Source organism: Triturus cristatus, chromosome 7, assembly GCF_964204655.1.
Source record: "Triturus cristatus chromosome 7, aTriCri1.1, whole genome shotgun sequence".
Classification (NCBI taxonomy): Eukaryota; Metazoa; Chordata; class Amphibia; order Caudata; family Salamandridae; genus Triturus; species Triturus cristatus.
In genome coordinates, this window is record NC_140590.1 from 942,038,023 (window position 1) to 942,060,799 (window position 22,777).

Genomic DNA, 22,777 nt, shown 5'->3' on the forward strand with positions numbered 1-22,777 from the left:
GCGGTTGTTGGTCGGAAGGTACCAGAGGCCAACAGGTGCAGCACAGCCAGCAGCATTGTCTGCGGAGGGATGTTGGTTGTCCGCTGTGTTGGTACAGTTAGCCTGTGGGCAATGTGGGTCAGGATTAGGGGTGGGCGTAATTTGTGTAGTCGCGCTACGCAAACCTCCGCAAAATGGTAAGAAATCTCTGCGAGCACGCAGAAATTTTGCGAACACGTGGAATTACTTGTTCGCGATGCTTTTTTCCTGTTCGCGAACGCTGTTTGCGTGCTCGGGGGGACATATCTCGCGAACACGCATTTTGAGAATATGAACAAGCAAAAAATTCTGCGAAGCCATGTAACGCAGAATTTTGGGCAATTCCGCGTTCTCTGCGGAATGCGAAATTGTCCAAATTCCGCAAATTCTGCGAGCGGAACGGAATTTACCGCCCAGGCCTAGTCAGGATGCGGAGGATGGTTGTCCTTTTGAGCCTGTAGTGGGCAATGACTTCCTCTGGTGTTAAGTCTGTGAGGCTGGTGCGTTTTCTGAAGGACCGCTGTCTTATTCTGCGTTGCCTCGGTGGTAGTCCGGGTAGGGGGGGTCTAGGGTGGGTGGGTCCGGGGGGGAGGAGCCTGGGAGTGGTGGCAATGGGTGTTGTGGGCCTCTTGGGTCTCCGAGTTGCATGATCAGTAGCTCCATGACATGTGTTGGCCTGCCAATGTGGCTCTGGGCTGGGCTCCCTTTTATACTGCAGGTTGTCGTCCTGGTTAACACCAGTAAAAGGCAGGTGCTTATTCCCTGCTGCTAACTCGCCTTATCACCTGTTTTTGGATTGCTTCGCCGATCTGGCTGATCTTTCAGAATATCGCGAAGTGGTGTTTTTGTGTGTTTTTGCACAGGAACGCCTACTATGTATATCATTAGCGTTAGTTGTCGCTCTCATCCGTGGCGATGTTTTTTGCGGAAGCTATCGCTGGAAAACTGGCGATTTTGGCAGTTTGCACCAGCTTGAGAATGGGTCAATAAATCTTTCGCCACTTTTGCGGTGCTAAAGTGATGATAACTCGCCGATAAGTCCTTGAGAATATGCCCCAAGATGTGTTAGGTACTATGAGCCGCCGACGTGCTGAAACAGAGATTGCTTTATAACAAAAGAGTAATAACAATTTTCCACTCTAGATGGTATAAAATGTTTGTTCAATAGCAGAAGAATTTAAGCATTGCAAGCAGTGCAAGCAATTTCCCGGATTCTTATGTCTCATATTCCGGATCTCACACTATCACCCCCTCTCACAAAAGCACTCCCTATAACCCAGGAGCTATAATCCTTTCTGATTAATGAAACTGCCCTATAATGAAGCATGGCAACTAGCTTGGTGTGTTAACATTTTTGAAGTATGTTATTTTTTACACACATACACAGGATAGACAATGTGTCCAACTAAAGACAGACATTTGTAATGGAGTATCCTGACCTCCAATCTTTGAGTGATGTCTTAAGGGGCGTATTTACAAGCCTGTTGCGCTGCCGGTGCATCACTTTTTGTGTCGCACCAATGGCGGAGTGTGCTGGCCCATATCTACAATGCCACACAAAGCTACCCTGCGTGGCTTTTCATGGCCTTGTAAATACGACCCCATTTCACGCATCACTTTGTGTGAAAGGGGCATGCCATGGGTGTTGCTGCGAGTGTTCCCAAGCAACACCCATGGATTCTGCCGCATTCCCAGATTTACAACATTTAGGAAACCTGAGAATTCATCAGAATCCCGCTCTTCCCTTGGGGAGGTGAAAATAGGTGCAAGGAGGAGAAATATTTTAATTTCTCCTCATGTTGTCGTCTTTCTTTGTGTGATGCACAACAACAATCATCCCTGCAACGCAGGCACCCTTGCACCATGGTGCAAGGGTGCCCAATTGTGCTCCAGCGCAGGGGAAAGCACAGGGATGCGTCATATTGTTGTAACTATGACGCATCCCTGTGCTCTTAAAATGACGCAGCCCAGTGCAGCAAAATGGCTTGCAGCGCCGTGATGTGTCATTTTGTTGTAAATGAGGCCCTAGGGTTTTACGTTGCTGCTGAGGGCCTGTCTTCTGTACTTGTGAATAACCCTATAAGCCTTTCTGCCTTTTCATCTTTCGTAATATAACTCTAATGTTTACATAAACTACAATCATATCCTGTCTTGTGCATATCTACAATTTATTTCACAATTTTAGGTGTCTAATTTGAAAATATGTGGACTTCTCACCAATGAGACCGAATTGACAAACAAAAGTGACGGTGCTGAAAAAAGCTGCGAAAGTAAATCACCTGTCCTAGATACTAAATTAGAGGAGTCATCAAAGGTTACAGAGGTACTAGTTATATGTTCCATTGATGTTTGTGTTCTCCTCTTTCACTTTCACTTGCACTGAAACTGTATTCCACATATCTGTTGCAACCAGGCATGAAGTATGGACACTATTGCAGTCACATTACATGTCTTCTACAGGTTTTAATAATTTATTGGTGATATTTTAGTGGCACCCGTGCAAGATATGTCGAGAATGTGAGAGAATAAACTTATAGTTCACTTAAATGTAAATGTAAGCAAAGCCCAAATCATAATATTGATCAAACAACTGAACAGCGAGAACAAAGACAATGAAGAGACTGTGGAGAGATGGAATATTGTCATGGGCATCCGACTCGATGAGGAAAGTTAGCAGGTACATCATAACATGTTTGCTAAAACTGTTAAAAGAAACCTATTTAAAAAAGGCACAATATAGTGTCCTATATTCGTTACATTATATCCTAGGAAAGAGAGCTAAACATGAGGAAGATGCATGTTTTTGTTATTGGTGTCAACCTATTATATGTTTCAACCTATATAATATTGGAGTTAAATGGTATTTAGTTGCTCTGCTGCTGTACTATAGACTTCTAAATGTGTATCAGGTAATGTTTAAATTGCTGCTGAGAATCTTTCTAGGGAATTTATAATTGACTTGAGGGAGCCAGGGAATTGTAACCTTGCTCTTCTGGCTAAGTTGTGCATGTCATTGCCCTGTTGTACCGATTCACATACAGTGTACTGTCTCTGCGGATCCTGGAGTAGCTTGTTTAACACTCTTCATTTCATTTGGGTTTATGTACTTTACTGGCACATGCATCAAGATATGCTTTTGTGATTCCTTAATTGCGATTATTAAGGAATCGCAATTAAGGAATTGCGAAAGCCTATGCATGTAGGAATCGCAAAAAAAATTGCGATTCGTAAACATTCCTTAATTGCGACTCGCAATTAAGGAATGGCTTCCCATTCATTCCTATGGGCCTACAGGGGGAATTGCATGCGCAATTTGCGAGTACTAAATAGGTACTCGCAAATTGCCCATGCAATTTCAAGAGTGCCAAAAGGATACCCTGTTGCACCCCTGAAATTGTAATGTGCACCCATGCTGTGCACACACATGCTACATGTTACTTTGAAAAATGCATTTTTGCAAATTCCCGACTACTTTGTTTTTTCCGGTAATTTGCTACCCCTAATAGCGAAATCGCTATTTTAAATTGCTTCTAGCATTGCATTTAAGGAATCGCAGTTTGCGATTCCTTAAATGTAATCGCAATTTAGGAGATCGCAATAAATTGCGATTACCTAAATTGCAAGTCCCACATACTTTCTTGAATTGCAAAGGGCCATTTTGCGATCGCAAAAGGATGCATGTGTCCCTATATCCAGTAAACTTAGCTACTTTTACTTTTTGCATAATATGTCTTAGAAATATGTATACATTAAAGCATATCCTCCCTGGTGCATATCTACAATTCACCTTCATTTTTCAGAGATCTAGATTGAAAACTTGTGGACTCCTCACCAGTGAGACCGAAATGCCAAACAAAAGTGTCAGTATCGAAAAAATCTTTGAAAATATATCCAGCTCCCCTGACACTATAGTAGAGGAGCCATCAAATGTTACTGAGGTACATTTATATATTTCACTGTTTGTGTTCTAATTTTTCATTGTTTATGTACTGAAACTGTGTCCCAAGTTCTGAAATCTGGTGGAACCGGGCATGGCATATGCCTAATATTAAAAGCAGATCAAGGGGGCGAAGCTAGCTGCCGAGGAGCATGACAGCGTCCTGCTGAAACTCCCAGCCAGTACGTCCCTCGTCTGCAATTCTGGCCCCTTCCGCAGGAAGATACTCCAGACCATTGCAGACGGACTGCGCCACTGTGCCCTGCTGCCCCCAGAGACTTGCCTGACAGAGTAAGAAGGGTGCGGGGAGGCCCCTGTTGAAGGACCAGGATCATACCCACAGCACAAAGAAATCTGGCGCAGCTGGGAGAGGTGAGGGCGCGGCCCGAGCTCCAGCGTATGAGTTGAGGCCTGCTTTTGATGCCTATTTGTTCTGTGATCCTTGGAGGCGTGTATGCCCCCACCTTTTCCCCTAAAAATATTCCCTGCATAGGGGCCACCTGAGAGCGTGGTGGCCTCTTCTCAGGGGCCCCGGCTGTTATGACCAGAAACGGTGGGAGCACTGCAGAGTTCAGGAGCTAATTGGAGTCTGTGGCTGGAGCCACATTACCCGCCCTGTATTTTTGCACCCTGTTGCCCCCTTGCTCTTCTGATTGGACTGCTACCCCCTGGCCTACCACTGTGACTCCTGCCCACCACAGCAATTTGCAGGACACTGGACCATTTTCTACGGTGTCTACCTTAGCACTGGTGGGATCGCAGTCGGTGGAATTGCTACCCATTAGCCAGGTGCCCAGTACTTCCGAAAGACTGGCCTTGCCTCTACTCCATGGTGGGATCTACCTCTCCTCTTCGGCCGACAGACAGCGCCCCAGTTGTAATTTTCTACGACTGTAGTGTTCCGTTTTGCCTGCCTCCTGGAGGTGCCACACGGTGAGTTCTGCTCAACGACTCTGACCCTTTCAGGGACACAGCTTCTTACCTCTGATTGTGGCCTGACTATTGCCCATGTACAAGTCAAGGTTGAGGTCCAAGCATCAACTCTTATTTTCTGAGGCTTTCTCTAGGGTGAGGCCACTAACACTTCGGAAGCAGGCAGGCCTCTTCATCTTTTTGGTCTTTGGCTATGGACACTCTGCTTTGCAAGCTCACTGACATTAAAGTCCTCTTGGGGTCCATTGGCGCAGCTGTCACAAAAAAAGAGGACGTGCAGTCGATTCACATTAACATTGCCTCCTTTCATCAGTGGCTTGACATCACAGAAACTAACCTCACAGAGGTGGATACACACTTTGATAGCTTTCTGGACTGGTCAATGGAGGTGGAGAGAAGCAGGAGGGACAATATTTGTATCTCCGGACTGCAGGTGAAATGGAGGGGTCGAACATGAACCTTTTCAACTTATCAACGTGAAAACCACCAGATTTTATTTTTTTCTGACTTCTCTTCTGATACCACCGTTGTCCAAAAGTAATTTCTGACCTTGAAACCCTGCCTTCGGAAACGGGACATCAAATACAGCCTTCTCAAACAGGCAGTGATGCTGATAACCGAGGATGGCAGGAAATCAGGAGTATGATGACCCAGAAGATCCTGGATGCCATGGATGTCTCTGATATAGACACACGAGAACCACCTGTGAGTCCATCAGCTGCTGTCCTGGTGCAGAATGATCATCTGCCTGATGACAAAGAGAACCAATAAAGTTGGAGAGAGTCACCCAATGCTTTGTCGTTGAATGGGGGCAAGCATTTTTACAAGTCTTTAGGTGATCCAAGGTACAGGTCACGCTTGCCACTCAAGGCTTTGAAAGTTTGCTCGCCTGTGTTCTGTTTGCTGCCTTCCTTCTGTATACCTTGGCCCTAGTGGTCTAGTATGGGCGGTTTACTGATGGACTTCTGATGCCAGCCCTCTGTTGCTACCTGACTGATGCTGGGTGTGGAGCCATGGAACCCTGCCATCACCTTGCTCACTCAGATGGCATCTGTGGGGTCAGGCTGTATGACTGCTGTGCTAAGCCGTGCTGAGACTGTCCCTGTGTTGCTGAATGGGCCTCCTGGCTGGAACGCATATTATGTCCATGGAGTTAAGCGTACAGCAGTGGAAGTTTAAAAGAGTGAACCAGTATACCTCACTCCAGTGAATCAGTAAAAGCATCTTGTCACTCCTAGGGATCACTAGAGGATGTTCTGCCACCACCGTGATCGTGCCGCTTAACATCTGGCAAACAAAGTATCATTACACCACTACGTGGGTGGTGGTTTTGGTGCCCCTCCGTGCCCAAAAAAAAAGACTGCAATCCATGAGATAGGCCTAAATCATGGTGCACACCCATGATCTGTGTTTGCCAATGACAATAAAAATGAGCATTAGGGATCCTGACATCAATGCAGCTGGGGCACTCGGGGCAGGGGTGCACATCCATCACATTGAGAAGGAATTTACCATCTCAACAGATACCTCTCCGAGATCAAAACACCCCAAACCAACTCCCTTGACTAATCCTTGTCACTGATGCACCCAAGGGACACTCACCTCAGTTGTATATGGCACATGTTCCTGTATAGACTTTTTTGCTTTCTGTCAGACTGGTGGGTAATTTAGTGGCCACCTCGATTCTCCTGAACAGCACTTCTGACCATGACCTTGTGTTGCTCGATCTTGACCCCCAACTTCTGCAACCCCTTCCCCCACCAGGCATGTTGGCACATGAACACCATGTGGTAATAAAGCTCCTGAGGACAAATGCTTGTTGTGCCAATATCTAAGCCAGTATTTGGAGGGGAACTCCGGATCTGTCTCCTCTGCACAAGTGTTCTGGGTGGCCGGGAAAACCTCCCTGAGCGATAATTAGATGAGCGATTCTGCAGCCTTTAAACACCACTGTGATGCAGAAAATCAGTGGTTGATGGGCCTCACTCTTTACCTGACTCAAGCCTATGCATCGCCGAACCACGCCCATCTCAAAAGCTCTGATGAGGTAAAGAAAATATCTTTGACACATTGGCAGAGGATGGCCCATCACTTTAATATTTCTTAATTTTGAAATAGAGCTTTCATCTGCTGAATTGACTTTCTTCAGTGCTGAGAGCCACTATTGGGAAAAACAATGAAGGAGCTGTTGGGGGCCAAATATGATCTGCACTCCCAGTAACCAACGCAAGCAGAGTTGGCCTGGTTTGACTCATTCAAGGAGTTTGACCTATCCTCCTGCCCCACAACATACCCTCTACCCCTTTATCCATGGTGCCCAGGCCAAGTTTGCTTCCAGATATTTTCTCATGGTGTCAGGGCAACTTATATCAAGCTCAGTGATATACTCACATGGTTTAAATGGTAGTCTGTCATGAAGTTGAAGCTACCAAAATGGCTATGGACGGGTGAACCAAAATAAGGCTCTCTCTTGTTGCGCTGCTTCCCCACCGGGATTTCTGCATTTAATAGCAGATCATGCAGAAGCTCCAGGATTGGGTCTGCTGAGTTCATTGCTTTAAAAGTGTGAGGGTTGAAAAAGACACAAAGGCGGGGTTGATGGTTCATTTGTTTTTTTGGATGCTGTCCCATTACAACTAAATAAGGCACTAAAGAACTGATTTACCAATGTTGTCTAATTTATGACAATCATAAGTTTTGTCTATGTCCGTTTAAGTTACGCCTCGCCATTCAGTTCATGAAACTAGGGAAAGCAATTACACTTAAGAATGTCTTAAATTTGAAACGTACTTAAATAAAAAAAAGGGGCACTTACATCCATGACAATGGATGAAAAGTGCTGTAACTTAAGCATGTTTAACCTAAGTGAGTTGCATAAATAACTGTCACTTGAATATGAATTTACCACGAAAAAATTAAAGACCATAGGCGTCTTAAAAAACAGGAACAGTTAGTTTATTTAAATGCAGCGGCGGGGAGAACAGGCAACAGAGTCTGGGTCTGAATACTGTCTCAAAGGACATTGCTTTTGGCCATATTTTTATACATTACATGAAGCATTATAAAGCAATTTGTACAATCCTTTGGAGACAGAAACCTGGGCCTAGGTACAGGGCCATAAATCTGGTCATTTGATAAGAAGTGCAGGTGGGTCTTGACTTTGCATTGACACAATGTGATGCCAGGGGGTACGTGTTCAGATGGCCGGCATGGGGAGCCTGTGATCTTTGCGTGTAGTGTGCATGCTGTGTTCTGATTGGCTGAGTGGTCCTAACTTAGTGTGGCATCTGACGTTATGGTGTTTTGGGAATGCGCGCCCCTCCGGCCAAATGTGTTTTATTGGTGCCAATCTCCTAAGACCATTGTGATGACGCTGCCTAACTTTGACCAGGAAACCATTTGGACCAGTCCAATGGCCTTCATGAAATAGTCCAATGGCCTCTGTATCCTCCTGTACTTGTTATTTCCATATTCTGGGTTACTCTGTCATATTCAGATATTGGGCAATTTGATATTTTCACTATGTATCCATCTAGTTGGCGGGGTCTTTCGTACCCACTCTGGCCAAAGAATTTGTTATAGAACTGGGCAAGTTTCCCAGTGATAGGCTTCTGGTCAGGGAGCTCCAGAGTGACCTTCTAATCTACTGTTCTACAGCCCTCCCTTTTACGTATCCAAATTGTAATAATTTTGGCTTAATTTCTTTGGTCACAGAGCCTGGTCGGTGAGGCTGACATGCCTTCTGAGCTTCCTTCAGCTCAATTGGTGCAGATACAATATGGCCGAAACTAATTCATACTGACTATCTTCCTTTGCACCCCTACTCCCTTTAACTTCCGATGCAAGGATCTCAATCTCAAAAGGTGCTTCTCCTTATTCACATGTAGTTCCTGCTACAGGAATTCTTCCTGTCTATCCCTGTGTAGCTAATTTCCTTGACTATAAAGGGCCTCTGAACTACTCAGTCATTCCAGAGTGCTCATAAATTCCCAAAGGAGATACCCTGCAGGCACAAAAGATCCTCTTGGAACAAAGATTTCCCAATGCAGATGTGCTATGGCGATGTTGTCTCTGCATTTTTCAAGATGCAATATCATTTAACAGTTGGTGTAAACTAGAAACAGAACCTGCCTTTCAAATATCTAAATTTCTGTTTCCCAGAGAGAGGGATTGGAAACCTCAGACACAGTCACCACTGAAAATGAAGTGTCAATCAAAGGGGACAGTCTTGAACGAGTGTTGACTGATACATCAGCATGCGTTGAGGAACCATCAGATATTATGAAGGTAAATGCTGTATTTATTCATAACTGTATTCCCTATTTTGACCTTGTGGACACTGAACCCATCATCATCATTTCCATTTGTAAGCCATTTGATTTAGATACAAAGAACATTCAATATATAATCATCGTCTTTTATCTTGTTCAGTTTTGAATACATAGAGCTAGGGGTTCCACATAATGGCAGCTTAAAAGCAAAACGGATGTAGAGTTTATGTGTATAAATGTTCAGCTGCGCCTCTGCTCTGCACTTTCACCGATGTTAATGTAATTTTAGGATTCTGAATAAGGCAGCAACAGACAAGGCAATGTACACATTAACACCACAGACTAGGCCTAATCTAATCCATGCTGGACCAAATCTGGGAAAATTTGATTCATGTAAGAGAAAAATGGAAAATATCATGAAGAAACTTATAATGACCATGAAGTGTTGGCTGTTGTTTACTGTAACTAACTAAACAGTGAAAAGAGTAATTTATTTGAAAATTATATAATGAATATATTACATTAAGAAAATAAAGAACACAAGTAAAGGGTAACATGAATTGGTCAACATTCTAATGCATTTGGGGGATGCCCCTTAAAACAAATACTCATTACTCCTGGAGTATAACTGATGAGGGCTGGACAATATTCTTTTTCATTCTGCTGTAAGTGGAAGTGAATCTGTTTATGAAACCGTCATTTCCACTGATATACTTTCATCTGATGAGGATGAAAAACCTATCAAGGTAGGAGTAGGCTCTTACTAGGGAGAACAAGACTGCAATTCTCAGGCTCCCAAACAGTGGTAACATATTAACAAGACACCCCCAAAGACATCTTGCAAGTTTTCTCCTCATGGAGAAATATTTCGCAAATCAGGCGCCCAGGTTTTTCTGGGAGAAAAATCGCTGTCCTTATATACTCTGTCATGTTGTTTTAATGATGAGATGTGTGTGGAAAATGCACTCCTACTGCATTTTATCCACTGCATCCAGGTGCCACTCCAATGGATGATCTATGTGGAAATTAGGTCAGCTGAGAATGCGACTTTTAAGGATCCACTTATGTATAACAATGTTCAAGAGTTGACACTGAGGTTACAGAAGGGTTCCTTTTTTCAATTAATTAATTTTAATTGAATTCCATTTAATTAAGAACGAATATGTCCACCAAAGAGTAGCTTATTTGTTACCACACAAATAGTGCAAGTTCTTACTGGTTACACCAGTTTTATCCTAGAGGGAATGGGGTTTGCTCAGATAAAAGGTCAACTTCTCCAGCAATACTTGCACACCAATTTTTCCCTGAAACTATGATGGTCACCAAAAAGTAATAAAGGAAAGGTACAGATGGGCAATCTGAAAAGCATAGGGTAGGAATGGATCTAGGCAGAAAATCAGCAGACACAAATGCTTGTACAGGAGCAAAAGACGCTTTTAGACACACAATATGTGTTATGTATTATGAGCCGCCAACGTGCTGAAACTGAGATTGCTTTATAAAAAAATACTACTACGAATTTTCCACTCTAGATGATATAAACGTTCGTTCAGTAGCAGAAGAATTAAAGCATTGCCAGAAGTTATCCAGCACTGAGCCTTATCTTTTGAGAGTATGAGTTTATGAAAACAGCATTTAAGGCAACATTGCAAGAAGCACTTGAGACTCTTTGGAGATTTTTTGTCTGATATTCCAGATCTCACACTATCACCCCTCCCACAAAAGCACTCCCTATAACCTAGGGAGCCCTTGTGTCACTATATTCATTTGGGATGAATCAGGCAGCCCTCTGATAAAGCATGACAACTAGCTTGGTGTGTTAACAAGTATGTTCTGCTTTCTTTCAACACATACACAGGATAGACAAGGGGTCCAACTAACTACATACAATGTAATTGTTCACACCTATCACAAATTTTGATTATATGTGCAATGGATGGATACACCATTGCTCTTAGCTGTACCTCAGCTGCTGCTTTTCTGATCTGGATCCACAAAACTTGCAAGATGTCTTTGGGGGTGTCATGTTAATATGTTACCACTGTTTGGGAGCCTGAGAATTGTAGTCTTCTTCTCCCTAGTAAGAGGGCTCATCAAGTAACAGTTACCACCCTCAGTTTTGCTAATTTGGTCTCCAGCATATGGTGCAACACTTTTCACACCATTAGCAAACCAGTTTTTTATGTTTCTAATTGTTTGCATTACTCAGGGCCTTATTTAGAGTTTGGCAAAATCTTATCCACCGTATAACAAGTGAGTTTTCGCCTGTGGCACCTGTAATGTGGTGGAAAGGATATCCACCACATTTGTAATGTAGTATCCTGGCCTCCAATCTTTGAGTGAGGTCTTAGGTTTTTAAGTTGCTACTGACGGTCTGTCTAGGCAACTTGTGAATAACTCTTTAAGCCTTTCTGCTTTTACATCTTTCGTAATGTACCAACAGAAGCAACCTTTCCCCTCCTGAGGCGGAAGCCGGGAGGTCTCTTTCTTTTACTTTGTGCATTTTAGCATTCTCCCTGTATTTTAACTTCGTATGATTTACATCGCTTGATTAATAAGCGTTAGAGACTTAGAGACTTCCTTAGCGCTCCTAAGCGCTTTGTGTTCCTTCCCCCCTCCCCTGCCTCCGGACCGCCCTCGGCCGAGTATCGACGCCGAGGGCTGGGTTCCCGGTTTTTGGCGGCCATATTGGGTGTGGGCCAGGCGGGTGACGCGCTCAAACAGCGCTTTAAAAAGAACGGCTATGACTCTGCGCAGCGGACGCATACTGCGGACGCGCCGGATCTGCGCCGGAGTCGTGCCAGAGTCCTGCCCGTCTGCGCCCGTCCGCGACAGGACGGGATCAGGGGCCATGGGCCCGACACCCACGCCTATCACTTCTGCAAGGGCCCCTCACATCAGGTATTCGGCGCAAACTCTGTTACACCTCAGACCAACCCCTCTCACAGAATGCTCCAGAGATTCCTGGCCGTGCCCTGAGGGCCCTTTCGCTTGCATATATTACAAATACCAAGCCTCTCCTACAAAACCCAGCACTGAGATGTTAGATAAAAGGGAACAAACTCCACCTAAAGGGACAAAGGGGACAAAGTGTCTTCTCCTAAATGTTCGCTCCCTACCTAGACATCAACTAGAGGTATGGGACCTAATACAACGGAAACTTGGTTGAAACCTCATACGGTCCCTGCTATTGCTGTGGGAGTTCCTCTTGGCTACAAGTTTGTCCATTTTGACCGCCCAGAGAAATTGGGTGGTGGCTTAGCCATCATGCATAAAGAACATCTGAATATCACAACACTAGAACAGAAGCACAGCCCTCTCTTTGAGATAATAATTTTTAAAATGCAATATGCCACAAACAGATTCTGGAAAGGAGCCTTAGTCTATCGTCCTCCGGGGCCCTCTACAGGCTTCTCCCTTGCATTATTGGAACTCTTGGCCCCACATTTTAAAGCAAAAGAAGATTTCCTCCACATTGATAATATCGCACTCCCTGAAACAATCTCCCTGGTTTCTGAATTATCTTCCCTCGGTCTGACTCTGCAAAACCACGAGCCCACCCATATAGGTGGTCACCTTCTCGACCTGGTATTCACCAATTTCCCCAAAGTACAATGTCTTTCTCCGGTTCAAATAATTTGGTCCGACCACTTCATCGTGGAATTCTCAATATCTAAGGCGGATAAGCCCTCCAATAAAAACTCCCTACCACCTGTCTGGCGTCGACAGTGGCATAAAGTCACCGTAGGGGAATTGCAAAAGGAATGGAAGCAGCCCATTCCCACAGAGACAGATAGTATAGAGACCGTTTTAACCAAATTCAACAATTCCCTCAAATAAGCAATTGACAAAATAGCACCTCTAAAATTACACAAACAATACCCTGCCACCAAACAGGAAACATGGTATACCGAGGAGCTTAGAACAGAAAAACAAAAAAGTAGGAGGTTGGAAAAGAAGTGGAGAAAAACACGAACCGAAGAAAACAAGAAAGCACATCATGAGGCCCAGACTAAATATTACAAAAACATCAAACTTGCTCGGAGGAATAGCCTCTCTCAACAACTCGCAGAAGCGGGAAATCGATCCAAGGAATTATTTAAAATTCTTCAGGAGTTTGTAAAACCTACCGCATGCAAAAGCCCTGATGACTTTTCCCAACAATTATGCGATGAAATCTCCTTGTTCTTTGAAAATAAAATCAATTTGATTTACGACAAAATGTTATTGGTCTCCAATCAAAATAGTAATAACTCTCTCTCCCCTTACATCCTGCCCACACGGAGTAAAACTACACTTACGATATTCCCAGCAGTCAATGACTCAGATCTCACCTCCCTTATGAGCCATATAAAATCTGGATCCCCAGATGATTTTTTATCAGCTAAAATAACTGCCTCCCTGCAAAATCTGCTTAGGCCCCATATTCAAACACTGATCAACCATTCTCTTAGGGAAGGATCTGTGCCCACAGAATGGAAAAAAGCAGTGGTGAACCCAATCCGAAAGAACACAGCAATTCCATGGACCGACCTTTCCAACCTCCGACCCATCTCCCTCCTACCCCTTCTCAGCAAGATGACCGAGAGACACGTAAACACTCACTTGTCCAAATACATCGAGGCAGCGGAGGGCCTAGACTTCTCTCAATCTGGATTTAGTCCCAATCACAGCACAGAATCTGCCCTCCTCTCAGTGGCTGATAACATCAAGATGTCACTGGATGGAGGAAACTCAATGATTCTAGTGCTGTTAGACTCATCCGCTGCCTTCGACACTGTGTCTCATGAGATACTTCTCGATCGTCTGAGGGAGAGGGGAATAGATGGTGTGGCTCTTTCCTGGCTGGAAAGCTTTCTTTCGGATCGCCAACAAGAGGTAAGATTGGGCTCCCACCATTCTATCTCAAGGGAGCTCACCAAGGGAGTGCCACAGGGCTCATGCCTAAGCCCCACACTCTTCAAAGTGTATGTGGCCCCCTTGGCGAAAATTGTAAGTTCTCATGGGTTCACCCCTGTGTCGTACGTTGATGACACTCAGCTTTTGTTCCCCTTTAAAACCCTGATACCCACAATACAAAAATCTTTTGCGGACGGAATGAGGGCAATATCTTACTGGATGGCCACTAATCGCCTCCAGTGTAATGTAGGCAAGACTGAGGTAATGCTGTTTGGAGAGGCCACACTTTTGTGGTCCCCGGATTGGTGGCCCCCGGATTTGGACCAACCCCAAGCCCCAAACAGATTGTCAAAAATCTCGGTGTGCGCTTAGACAAATCACTTCTGTTTAAAGAGCACACAAATCAAGTAGCAGGTTCCTGCTTCCAGGTCATTGGACTGCTACGACGAGTCTTCCCATTTCTATCAGATTCTTATAGGAAGACTCTTGTCCAGGCCTTGGTTAACAGTAGACTGGACTACTGTAATGGCCTGCTGGTCTTGGCAAATGAGGAACAACTACAGAGACTACAGGTGGTCCAGAACACTGCTGCGAGACTAGTTCTCAACGCCCAGCCAAGGTCTGCATCACTCCCCCTCTTGACAAAACTCCACTGGTTGCCAATTAGACAGCGTGTAAAATTTAAAATCTGCTGCACTATTCACAGATGTTTGTTTGGCAATGGACCTAAATATTTAAAAGAAATATTCAAACCCTACAAACCCAGTCGTACCCTGCGCTCCAGCAGTCAGCAACAACTCCAGGTTCCTAGGATAAAAAAAGCTAGACAGGGAGGGCAAGCCCTGTCCTACAAAGGCCCCATCCTTTGGAACTCACTGCCCCCTGCTCTCAAAAATATTATCAATTTTCAATCCTTCAAGAAGTCCCTGAAAAGGTTTTTATTTGTCGCCTGTTAGGTTTCTCCCACCTTCATTTCTCTGTTTAGTATAAGATCCTGGCTCCTTGGTAAAGCGTAAGCGCGGAGATACCCTTTCGGTGGTTGACTTCCAGCGCTATACAAGAGTATAAATAAATAAATAAACTTAAAAATGTTTGTGTAAACTAGAATCCTATCCTGTCTTGTGCATATCTACATTTTGCTTAAAATTTTCAGGTGTCTACTTTGAAACTCTGTGGACTTCTCACCAGTGAGACTGAATTGACAAACAAAAGTGACGGTGCTGAAAAAAGCTGCGAAAGTAAATCACCTATCCTAGATACTAAATTAGAGGAGTCATCAAAGGTTATAGAGGTACTAGTTATATGTTCCATTGATGTTTGTGTTCTCCTCTTTCACTTTCACTGAAACTGTATTCCACATATCTGTTGGAACCATGCATGAAGTATGGACACTATTGCAGTCACATTACATGTCTTCTACAGGTTTTAATAATTTATTGGTGATGTTTTAGTGGTACCCATGCAAGATATGCCAAAAATAATGAGAGAAGCAACATAAAATTGACCTAATTGTAAATTCACACCGGAGCCCAAGTCATATTATTTATCAAATAGCTGAACAGCTAGACCAAAGACAATAAAGAGACTGTGGAGAGATGGAATATTATCATGGGCATCAGGCTCGATGATGAAAATTAGCGGAGACATCAAAACATGTTCGGTAAAACTGTTAAATAAAACCTATTTCAAAAGGGCGCAATATAGTGTCTTATATTGGTTACAATATATTGATTATATCCCAGGAAAGAAAGTTAGACACTAGGAAGATGAATATCTTTGTTACTGGTGTCAACCTATTATATGTTTCAACCTATATAACATTGGAGTTAAATGGTATTTAGTTGCTCTGCTGCTGTACTAAAGACTTCTAAATGTGTATCAGGTAATGTTTAAATTGCTGCTGAGAACCTTTCTAGGGAATTTATCATTGACTTAAGGGAGGAAGGGAATTGTAACCTTGCTCTTCTGGCTAAGTTGTGCATGTCGTTTCCATGCTGGGTCTGGTGGCTCAGTGGACTAAAACAGCCACTGCAGGGGCCTGTGTTCAACCTCATGGTCACAGGTTCAAATCCCGACAGGTCCACTCAGCCTTTCATCCATCTGAGGTCGATAAAATGAGTACCATTGAGTTGGGTAACAATAAACATCTCTTATTCAGCGCCAGGACAAATACGAGTAATCGTGTGCTTTACAAATACACCGGTTATGTTATGCTGCACCGATTCACATACAGTGTACTGTGTCTCTGCGGATCCTGGAGTTGCTTGTTTAAAACTCTTCATTTCATTTGGGTTTATGTACTTAATCCAGTAAACTTAGATACAATTCCCTTTGGAATACTATGTCTTAGAGGTATGTATACATTAAAGCATATCCTACCTTGTGCATATCTAAAATGTACCTTCATTTTTCAGAGATCTGGTTTTGAAAACTTGTGGACTCCCCACCAGTGAGACGGAAATGACAAACAAAAGTGTCAGTCTTGTAAAACTCTTTGAAAATATAGCCATGAAATGTTACTCTTAGAAATAGGGGTCTCTAGTTGGCAGAGGTAGGTACCTTTGTTCAAATGGAGACCCTTGCTTCTAGTCAGGTTAAGGGGGATACACACTTTAGATAACCCATGCTCACATCCTTGGTAGCTTGGCACGAGCAGACAGGCTTATCCCAAAGGCAATGTGTAAAGTATCTGTACCAACACTCACAGTAACACAGTGAAAACACCACAAATGGACACCACACCTGTTTAGAAAAATAAAATATCTTTATCTAAACTAAACAAGACCAAAACGACAAAAATCCAACATACAGATGCTCAGTAAAATGTCTTTAAAAAGGATGTTGCAAGCATAAGCTCATAGAAATCAAATAGCACCAACAGGAACTATCACGACATCAGGGCAGCACAAAATCCAAAGTACGGCATCGCCTGCGAGGATTGCGGCGTCGGGCGCAGAGTCACACAGACCCCCAACCAACAGTACTTTGGAAAATGAAGTCGGTGACGATGCATGGCGTCGAAGATGGCCGATGTCCGCTCAGGTGATGATGCGATGTTGGCAAGTTTCCCGAGTCACTCTCAGTGGTTATTGGTGCTGCGAAATCAAGATGCAGGCGCTGGCGAAGACAGAGTTGATGCGAGCCCTGGCGTCGGTCACGGCCGATCACTGCCGGTGGCAGCAATCGTTGCAGGGCATCGGAGCTATGGAGCAGACCAGGCGCTGTGTCGTTGACTTCACAAGCGGCTCCCCGAGGCAGGTCGTGGCGTAACAATGGCGGCATCTACGGCATCGAAAACTAATTTCACTGCTTCCCTTGGGTTTCTTCCAGCTCCCAACAGCAGAAACAACCTCCAGGGGCCCAACTCGGTTACAGGCACCTCCTGGCAGGTCACAATTCCCAGCAAGGAAGTTCAGGTGAGCTGGGGTGAAGTCTTTTTGTTCCTGGTGTGAGAAGGTGGGTTGGTATATGCTGTCCACTAGTTAAAGTGGGCACTTTGTACCAGGCCACACAACCCTTATGCTGTCTGAGGTCAAAGATAACCTTATTGAAAGCTATCCTAGTGGTAGCTATGGAGAGCAGCCTTCAGGCTTAATCTTGAAGGAATGTAAAACAGCTTGTTCTACCGGAATATCACCTCCTAAATGATTAAATGACAGGAGAACCACACAGTGTTTATATAAAAATATGTATTTATTAATATAACATTCTCTACTAGTCTCTACACGAGACTAGGGCACAAAGCACACAATACTAGATCAATAGAACATTCGTAAATAGCGAAATACACAGCGGGCTCCAGTGGGAGACCGAACCATATACTAAAAAAATGGTCTAACAATAACGACTTCCATAGAGACCGTGCCTAGAGCACGTAGAATCACTGGGACCCCAAGGAACCACCCAGAGGAGTGAGACAGGGAGCCCACGGAGGATGGGTGCAGTGAGGAAACAGAGACACGTGCTCCGTACAACTCTATGGGAAAGTCGCTATGGGAAGATTACAAGTCAAGGACACTTCTAAGAAGACTTTGAGCAAACCCTTTGGAACTTAGGAGGTTTTAAGGCCAACCCACCAGGGAGCACTGGAGTACCCGTGTTACCTATCCCAGAGGAGCCGGGTGCATAGGGGTCAAGTGGTGTCGGAAACCTTTGTTGTTTTCAATGGAGAGGTGCAAAGAAATCCTGCTGCCAGGAGGGCGGAGAATGTCCAGTGGAATCCAAGCCTGGATTGGAGGTGAGAAAAACCTGAAAGCAGAGGCACCAGAGTCTGGGTCACTTCAGGTGACCAGGGGCTCGGTATTCGAATGCCCACCGATGTCCAGTGCGTCAGGGATCAAGAAGGGTTGCTTGACTCTGCAGCCACGGGGACCAGGAGATGTCGAGGATGACCAAAGTCCAGAAATGAGCTGTCCCACAAAGGATGTTGGGAGCTGAGGGGTCGATATCCGGCTGCAGCACCAACAAGCCTTGGCAACTGCAATCCACACGGACAGAGGAAACAGGTTACGGTGAGGACCAGCAAGGTCCAGGGGACTCTCCAAGCAATGGAGAGTCAGGGCACATCTGGAGCAACCAGGTAAGACCAAGAATTAGCAAGGTGACCCTCGCCAGGACCCACAGGCCAACGGACCAGGGATCGTGAGGAGACCTCAAGCAAGTCTGCAAAGCACCAGCCCACAGGACACTCGTGGAGTGGAGGCCGGAAATCTTCAGTGCAAATACTGCTTGGGGTCAGGACTACACGGAATCCAAAGTACAGGCTCAGGAGTTGTCATCAAGCACATGCACTTGCAAAAGTACGTGGTGCACAGGGTTTCGGGTTGCACGTCCCGCACAAGGGATACTGGTCTTAGAATTGCAGAGAGGGCAGATCGACCTCAGGGACCTTCGGGAACTCACCTCTTGTTTTGCTGAAATCTTCGGAGTCCACAGGAGCTTGGGAGAAGCAAACCGGTCAGTTGCATTTAGGGGCCTGCTTTTGCAGGGGAGTAACTCCTTTACTCCAAGGGAGATTCTTCAGTCGTCCAGCGTCATGCAGGCAGTTGAAGCACTTGGTTTCTTCTTAGCAGAATCTTCTCCAGGGAAAATCTAAAGCCCTGTGATCAGGTAACCCACTTTATACCCATGGGAAGGGGTAGGATAGATTCTGTGGACCCTCCTAGGGGAGGGGCAGGACAGAGGGTGGCTACACCCATGTCCTTTGTCCAGTTTCACACCAGAGCATGAGCAAATGGCTCCTGGAACTGGTTTGAGCTGGACTATGCACAGGGACACCAAATGTGCCCCCCGTGCAGACTTTCTGGCACTCTAAAAGTGCACCCACCCTGCCCCAATATACTAAATTCCGTCTGGGAGGTGGTTACACCTCTCTGTGACAGAATGCCTATTGTCATGCCTTCCTCTGCTCGAGCTTGGCTCAGCAGCAGGAGAGCAGAATCGTGTCAGTGGCTGGCAGCATCCATTTTGTGCTGCCCAGGTCGAGAAAGCTGGTATCGGGTATACCGGTGACCCACATATGTCCCTTCAGAAGGGTGGAATCATACCTCCCCCATCAGTTCCTCGCAGGGAGGTGTGTTACCAAGGTGTTTAACACCAAACATGACATGTTTCTAAGCAGCCGTTTTAAAGTTAGCATTTACCGCTAGCTTATAATGCACTTAAACATATATGTCTGGCTGCATCACAGACAACCCCAGAGAATGGTCCCCGAAGGCTGCAGAGGAGCTCTGCTCATGCAGGGGCACCCTCTCACATAAAACCCATCACCCTGCCTTCAGGATTGTTAAGGTTTGCCATAGGGGTGACTGACAGGTATTTAAGTGTAGTGATTTAGATAGATATAGTGACCGTGCAAGCACCAGCTTACACGGTCTGCTGTAGCAGGCTGGTTGTGTCAATTTGGATGGCCTCTTAGGGTTGGCACAATACATGCTTCAGCCCATGGGAGGCCTCTGGGGTACCTATGCCCTGGGAACCTGGTGTACCATATACTATGGACTGATATGGGTACCCCAGAATCCAATCTGGAGTGTACCTAAAGTAAATGCATTTCAATTTACAGGAGAAAGCAGATTGACTGGGGATAGCAGGATCCCAGTCAGACTAGGCCAAAAACAGTGTGACATCAGCAAAAAGGGGGTAACCACAAGAAGCAGATAATACGTTCCTACACAGCCCCCCCAAACGTAAGGACATTAAACTAACCTTGACCAGTTGAGTCTTCATGTTCTAAGTGGAAATATCTGGAGAGTCCATCTGCATTGGCATGGTTACTCCCAGGTCTATGTTCCAGTGTATAGTCTATCCCCTGAAGGTAAATGGACCACCTCAAACGTTTGGGGTTTTCACCTTTCATTTGATTTAGCCATCAGAGGGGCTTATGGTCTGTCTGAACAATGAAGTGAGTGCCAAACAAGTATGGCCTCAACGTTTTCAGAGCCCAAACCACAGCAAAGGTTTCCCTCTCAATGGCTGACCAGCGTTTCTCTCTGGGGGTCAGCCTGCTGCTAATAAAAGCTACTGGCTGATCCTGACCCTCTTCATTCAGTTGTGATAAAACAGCCCTACCCCCAACTCAGATGCATCAGTTTGAACAATGAATTGTTTTGAATTGTCAGGACTTTGCAGAATGGCAGCAGTGCACATGGCCTGATTCAGGTCATCAAATGCCTTTTGACAGCTGACTGTCCACTGAACTTTCCTACGCAATCTTTTGGAAGTTAGATCATTCAAATAAGTCACTATGGAGCCATACCCTTAGACAAACCTCCTGTAGTACCCAGTCAGGCCCAAGAAAGCTCTGACCTGAGTCTGGGTGGTTGGAGCAAACCAATTCATGATGGTTTGGATTTTGCTCTGCAATGGTTGAACCTGTCCTCCACCTACAAGGTGCCCTAGGTACACAACCTTACTCTGCCCTGTCTGGCAGTTGGTGGCCTTGATAGTGAGGTCTGCTTTCTGCAGGGCATCCAAAACATTTCTCAGGTGGACCAGGTGATCCTCCCAGGTGGAGCTAAAAACAGCAATATCATCTAGATAAGCTGCACTATAGGCTTCCAGACCTATGAGAACTTTATTCACCAGCCTTTGAAATGTGGCAGGCACATTATTCAAGCCAAAGGTCTTCACCACAAATTGGTAGTGCCCACTAGGGGTTGAAAATGGTGTTCTTGGTTGTGCAGTCTCAGCTAATCTGATTTACCAGTAACCAGCTGTTAGGTCAAATGCACTTAAGATCTTGGCTGAGGCCAAAGTGTCAATTAGTTCATCTGCCCTTGGAATATAGTCAACACAGAACCTCATCTCTCTCTTACTACCCTGGGTTTGAGGTTTTGATACTAAGACTACTGGACTAGCCCAAGGGCTATCTGAGGGCTCAATCACTCCCAGTTCCAACATTTTCTGGACTTCATTCCTGATACAGTCCCTGACATGATCAGGTTGCCTGTAAATCCTATTTTTAACAGGCAGACTGTCACCGGTGTCCACCTCATGTGTGCACCAGGTAGTCTGACTTGAAGTCAGTGAAAACATATGTCTGTACTGATTAAGGACTTTCCTATAATCAGGCTGTTGTTGTTCAGTAAGGCTGCCTGCCACGGCTACTCCATCAACTGAACCATCATCAGGGTTCTGTGAGAGGAGATCAGGGAGTGGATCCCTCTCTTCCTCCTCTCCCTCATCAGTAGCCATGAGTAAGCCCATGTCTGCCCTGTCAACATATGGCTTGAGCCTGTTCACATGGAGCACCCTGTTGGGGCTCCTGGGAGTTCAAAGGTCCACCAAGTAGGTAACCTCTCCCTTTTACTCAAGTATGGCATGGGGACCACTCCACTTGTCTTGGAGAGCTGCTGAGGTCACTGGCTCCAACATCCAAACCTTCTGTCCTAGCTGGTATACAGTCAAAACATCCTTTTGGTCATGCCAGGTCTTTTACAATTCCTGGCTAGCCTCAAGGTTTTTGGATGTCTTCTTCATGTACTCAGCCATCCGGTAGCAAAGACCAAGTACATAGTCCACTATGTCTTGTGTTGGTGGTTTTAGAGGTAACTCCCATCCCTCCTTAACCTCTTCAGCGCGGTGCGGATTTCCGCGCCACGCTGAAGATTCCGTGCGCGGGCGGGGCCATGACAGAACGGTTCCGTCATGCGCACAGCGCAACCGACGTGCATGACGGAACCGTTCCGTCATGCGCGTCGAAGGGGTTAACCAAACATAAGAGACCCATAACTGGATGTCCAAACAGTAGTTCAAAAGAGCTGTAACCAAACCCCTTCTGAGGAACCTCTCTGTAGGCAAAGAGAAGGCAGGGCTAAAGGATATCCCATCTGCACCTAAGCTTTTCAGGGAGACCTTTTATCATGCCCTTGAGGGTTTTGTTGAATCTCTCAACTCACCCATTGCATTGTGGGTGATAAGGGGTGGTGAATTTGTAATTTACTCCACACTCCTTCCACATTGCAGTCAGATAACCAGATATAAGGTTTGCATCTCTGTCTGATACTACCTCCTTAGGGAAACCCACTCTGGAAAATACTCTCCGGAGAGCTCTAGCCACAGCAGAAGCTGTGGTAGTCCTAAGGGGAATTGCCTCTGGATACCTAGTGGCATGATCCACCACCACTAGTATGAATCTGTGGCCAGATGCAGTTGGAGGATCCATGGGACCAATAATGTCAATCCCTACCATCTCAAACGGTACCCCCACCACAGGTAG

At 45.2% G+C, this 22,777-nt stretch overlaps 1 protein-coding gene across 2 annotated transcripts in view; it reads left to right on the forward strand.

The window, feature by feature from the left end:
* LOC146810887 (uncharacterized) overlaps positions 1–22,777 on the forward strand; it is an 898,367-nt gene that overhangs the window by 378,729 nt on the left and 496,861 nt on the right. For both annotated transcript variants that reach the window (XM_085617928.1, XM_085617929.1), the window contains exons 17-20: positions 2,204–2,341; positions 3,819–3,956; positions 9,050–9,175; positions 15,212–15,349. In XM_085617928.1, the coding sequence (XP_085474054.1) occupies positions 2,204–2,341; positions 3,819–3,956; positions 9,050–9,175; positions 15,212–15,349 (540 nt within the window). The remainder of the gene's footprint in view (positions 1–2,203; positions 2,342–3,818; positions 3,957–9,049; positions 9,176–15,211; positions 15,350–22,777) is intronic.